The sequence below is a fragment of the Lampetra fluviatilis genome, chromosome 58 (genome assembly GCF_964198595.1).
Source record: "Lampetra fluviatilis chromosome 58, kcLamFluv1.1, whole genome shotgun sequence".
In the NCBI taxonomy this organism is placed as follows: Eukaryota; Metazoa; Chordata; class Hyperoartia; order Petromyzontiformes; family Petromyzontidae; genus Lampetra; species Lampetra fluviatilis.
Genome location: NC_136332.1, coordinates 6,141,167 through 6,146,300, shown reverse-complemented (window position 1 = coordinate 6,146,300; position 5,134 = coordinate 6,141,167). Strand labels below are relative to the sequence as shown.

Below are 5,134 nucleotides of genomic sequence, written 5' to 3'. Positions count from 1 at the left end.
TGTCCCCGTGTCTCCGTGTCCCCGTGTCCCCGTGTCCTCACGCGCCGTGCCTCCGTGTCTCCGTGTCTCCGTGTCTCCGTGTCCCCGTGTCCCCGTGTCCTCACGCGCCGTGTCTCCGTGTCCCCGTGTCCCCGTGTCCCCGTGTCTCCGTGTCTCCGTGTCCCCGTGTCCCCGTGTCTCCGTGTCCCCGTGTCCTCACGCGCCGTGTCTCCGTGTCTCCGTGTCCCCGTGTCTCCGTGTCTCCGTGTCCCCGTGTCCCCGTGTCTCCGTGTCTCCGTGTCTCCGTGTCTCCGTGTCTCCGTGTCTCCGTGTCCCCGTGTCCCCGTGTCCTCACGCGCCGTGTCCCCGTGTCTCTGTGTCCTCGTGGCCCCGTGTCCCCGTGTCCTCACGCGCCGTGTCCCCGTGTCCCCGTGTCTCCGTGTCTCCGTGTCTCCGTGTCCCCGTGTCCCCGTGTCCCCGTGTCCCTGTGTCCTCACGAGCCGTGTCCCCGTGTCCCCGTGTCCCCGTGTCCTCACGAGCCGTGTCCCCGTGTCCCCGTGTCTCCGTGTCTCCGTGTCTCCGTGTCTCCGTGTCCCCGTGTCCCCGTGTCCTCACGAGCCGTGTCCCCGTGTCTCCGTGTCCCCGTGTCCTCACGCGCCGTGTCCCCGTGTCCCCGTGTCCCCGTGTCCTCGTGGCCCCGTGTCCCCGTGTCCTCACGCGCCGTGTCCCCGTGTCTCCGTGTCTCCGTGTCCCCGTGTCCCCGTGTCCCCGTGTCCCCGTGTCCTCACGCGCCGTGTCCCCGTGTCCCCGTGTCCTCACGAGCCGTGTCCCCGTGTCTCCGTGTCCTCACGCACCGTGTCCCCGTGTCCCCGTGTCCCCGTGTCCTCGTGGCCCCGTGTCCCCGTGTCCTCACGCGCCGTGTCCCCGTGTCCCCGTGTCTCCGTGTCTCCGTGTCCCCGTGTCCCCGTGTCCCCGTGTCCCCGTGTCCTCACGCGCCGTGTCCCCGTGTCCCCGTGTCCTCGTGGCCCCGTGTCCCCGTGTCCTCACGCGCCGTGTCCCCGTGTCTCCGTGTCCCCGTGTCTCCGTGTCTCCGTGTCCCCGTGTCCCCGTGTCCCCGTGTCCTCACGAGCCGTGTCCCCGTGTCCCCATGTCCCCGTATCCCCGTGTCCCCGTGTCCTCACGAGCCGTGTCCCCGTATCCCCGTGTCCCCGTGTCCCCGTGTCCTCACGAGCCGTGTCCCCGTGTCTCCGTGTCTCCGTGTCCCCGTGTCCTCACGCGCCGTGTCCCCGTGTCCCCGTGTCCCCGTGTCCTCACGAGCCGTGTCCCCGTGTCCCCGTGTCTCCGTGTCTCCGTGTCCCCGTGTCCTCACGCGCCGTGTCCCCGTGTCTCCGTGTCCCCGTGTCCTCACGCGCCGTGTCTCCGTGTCTCCGTGTCCCCGTGTCCTCACGCGCCGTGTCTCCGTGTCTCCGTGTCCCCGTGTCCCCGTGTCCCCGTGTCTCCGTGTCCCCGTGTCCTCACGCCCCGTGTCTCCGTGTCTCCGTGTCCCCGTGTCCTCACGCCCCGTGTCCCCGTGTCCCCGTGTCTCCGTGTCCCCGTGTCTCCGTGTCCTCACTCGCCGTGTCCCCGTGTCCTCACCGGCCGTGTCCCCGTGTCTCCGTGTCTCTGTGTCTCCGTGTCCCCGTGTCCTCACGCCCCGTGTCTCCGTGTCTCCGTGTCTCCGTGTCCCCGTGTCTCCGTGTCTCCGTGTCTCCGTGTCCTCACTCGCCGTGTCCCCGTGTCCCCGTGTCTCCGTGTCTCCACGTGCAGGGCTTCGTCCCTGCCGCGATCCGCCTCATCCCCCAGACGGTGCTCACCTTCATCTTCCTGGAGCAGCTGCGGTCGCACTTCGGCCTCGTGCTCGCGTGAGCGTCACGCAGAGCTCGCGTGAGGGAGTGTGCGAGTGTGGAGTGTATGTGTGAGAGAGTGAGTGAGTGAGAGTGTGGAGTGTATGTGTGAGGGTGAGTGCGAGTGTGGCGTGTATGTGTGAGAGAGTGAGTGAGTGAGAGTGTGGAGTGTGTGAGAGTGAGTGTGTGAGAGTGAGTGAGCGAGAGTGAGTGTGCGTGTGTCTAAGAGAGAGTGACTGAGAGAGAGTGAGTGTGTGAGTGAGAGAGAGAGTGAGTGTGTCAGTGAGTGTGTGAGAGAGTGAGTGTGTGAGAGAGAGTGTGTGTGTGTCTAAGAGAGAGTGAGTGTGTGAGTGAGAGAGAGAGTGAGTGTGTGAGTGAGTGTGTGAGAGAGTGAGTGTGTGAGTGAGAGAGAGAGTGTGTGAGAGAGTGTGTGAGAGAGTGTGTGAGAGAGTGTGTGAGAGAGTGTGTGAGAGAGTGTGTGAGAGAGTGAGTGAGAGAGAGTGAGTGTGTGTGTGTCTAAGAGAGAGTGAGTGTGTGAGTGTGTGAGAGAGTGTGTGAAGGTGTGAGTGCGTGCGAGCGAGTCTGTGTGTGGAGGAGTGGCGGTGTAGTGGTTAGTGCACTGCGCTGGGAACCCGATGACCCGGGATCGTTTCCTGCTCAGGCAATGTCGGTGATAAATCCATGAACTGGTCCTGGGCCTCCTCTAGGTCGACTCAGCCTTAAATGGGTACCTGGTACGGTTTGTACGCATGATGATTACTGGGGAGACGAAGATGGCCAGGTGTGGTGCCGGTGTTTGCTAACAGCACTTACCCCAACAGTCTGGTTAAGGCTATACAGGGGATCTTTGTCTTTGTGTGAGAGTCTGTGATGGTATGAGAGGAGGAGGAGGCTCGTGAAGGATGCCACTGACCAATGGGAGGCAGTCGCCCTCCAATAAACGGAGGAGCGACGCTCGCAACAACGAGCGGAGCGCCGGGTGGCTAAAGCACAGCAAGTTTGTGCCTCGGACCAGTCAGGGGTACAGCTGGTGGTGCACCTACCAGTGATCATCTCAGTCGACCCCCACGGCACCTGCTGGGTCTGTCCCCGTGACATCCCGTCTGTCGGCAGCGAGCCTTCGACACTTCGCGTGGCCTCGGAGTGCACCTGGCCTGGCACAGGCGCCGTGGTGACGTCACCGCCGCTTGGTGGCCAATGGTGGCTTGTTGTTGTTGTTTTGTTGTTGTTGTTGGTGGTGGTGTGTGTTCGCGCTGGTCTGTGTGCTCGTGTTAGGATGGCGTGTGCTGTGCGGTGTGTACGCGATGGAGTAACGGATGTGTGTGCGTGTGTGATCGTGTGTGTGTGTGTGTATGTGTGATCGTGTGTGCGTGTGTGTGCGTGTGTGTGTGCGTGTGTGTGCGTGTGTGCGTGTGTGCGTGTGCGCGTGTGCGTGTGTGCGTGTGCGTGTGTGCGTGTGCGTGTGTGATTGTATGAGTGATCGTGTGAGCGACGGAGACCTGCCATGGATTGGCACCACTCCTGATGAGGGTAGCAATTTCCAGTCTGGTGGAGATTAGAATTTAACGCAACTAATTACCTTGATACGAATTAACGAATCGAATAATGCCTATTTTTTACACACGTAGGGGACCTGGGTGGGTGTGGTGTAGACTCAGTGACTGCCGTTGGGTTGTCCGTGCCAACCGCTTTGAGTCGTGGGGACTCGGTGACTCGGAGAGGACGGGGATTGGCAGAGCCTCCAGGCAATGTCGACATGGCAGCGTGTACCGCCACAACGCCTCCTGCCTCTGTCCCTGTCTCCCCGTCTCTCTGTCTCCCTGTCCCCCTGTCTCCCCATCTGTCTCCCCATCTCCCGGTCTCCCCGTCTCTCTGTCTCCCTGTCCCCCTGGCTTCCTGTCTCCCCATCTGTCTCCCCATCTCTCTGTCTCCCTGTCCCCCTGTCTCCCCATCTGTCTCCCCATCTGTCTCCCCATCTCGCTGTCCCCCTGGTCCAAATTCCCGCTACGTCTCGTTGCCTTGGAGTGGGTTCCACTGACGGTGTGGGTCATTTCATCTCGGGTCGGCGGGCGGGCGGGCGGACGGGCGGGTGGGTCTGTGGGCGAGTGCGGTTATTCTGAGCGAACGAGAGGGCAGAGCGGCGGTGGCGATGGTGGCGGTGGTGGCGATGGTGGTGGCGATGGTGATGGCGATGGTGGCGGCGGTGGTGATGGTGCTGCTTTGAGGGCCCACCCCAAGTGGCGACTCCACTTGACACGCTTAACGTGGCGGAACAACGCGCACACACTCGCACAACCGCCGCCCCCCTTGGAATCCGTTCTTCAATACTTGAATAATCGCCTTGGTGATGCGAGTTATTACTACTTGTGCGTGCGCGTGTGTGCGCGTTGCGCGCATCGGTATGCACGAGGGCAGCTTAGCCACGTGGTGCGTCTCGCTCGTGAGCCTGGGGGGCGGGCGGGGGGGGGACACAATCTTTCCGACGGAGCATTGTAAATAAAAAGCCGTAGAGCCGAGAGTTGTCACGTCCGTGTCGTCGCGTCTCTCACATTCCTCCCCGGTTGGAGAAACGGGCCCGACGCACGTGTTGGATATCGCCGGAACTGCTCGAGGGGAGAGAGATTCACACTTTTAAAAACCCGCTTCTCGCCCCCCCGCCGTGGCCGGGTTCCTCTTGACAGTTCAATTTCGCGGGGAGCGGAATGACGCTGGGTTCTGGTTCGCAGGCCATGCGCTCGCCAGTCGCGCGTGATGATGTCTCCTGCTGCTGCTACTGATATCGAGTGGAAACATCTGGAAAATAAAAAAGCAACAAGAATCTGTGACCGCATTGTTGGATGCTCGCAGAGGGATTTTGGTCGTGGTGCTGAAACCGCTTTATGCCGACCTCTACTGACCCCACCCACCCCTATTGACCCCACCCACCCCTACTGACCCCACCCACCCCTACTGACCCCACCCACCCCTACTGACCCCACCCACCCCTACTGACCCCACCCACCCCTACTGACCCCACCCACCCCTACTGACCCCACCCACCTCTACTGACCCCACCCACCCCTACTGACACCACCCACCCCTACTGACCCCACCCACCCCTACTGACCCCACCCACCCCTACTAACACCACCTCTACTGACCCCACCCACCGTACTGACCCCACCCATACCCCTACCACTGCTTCAGGCGCACCACCCCCCCCTCCACCTCTACCACAACCCCCACCACCTCTACCACAACCCCCACCACGACCCAAACCAGCCTCACCACGT

General features: G+C 62.4%; 1 protein-coding gene across 1 annotated transcript in view; it reads left to right on the top strand.

Annotated features, from left to right (window-relative positions):
- Positions 1-4,666, top strand: part of SLC25A10 (solute carrier family 25 member 10) — a 42,835-nt gene extending 38,169 nt beyond the window's left edge. Inside the window, exon 11 of the mRNA XM_078880552.1 lies at positions 1,786-4,666. Within this exon, the coding sequence (XP_078736678.1) occupies positions 1,786-1,884 (99 nt within the window). The 3' untranslated portion in view covers positions 1,885-4,666. The remainder of the gene's footprint in view (positions 1-1,785) is intronic.
- Positions 4,667-5,134: the final 468 nt, after the last annotated feature.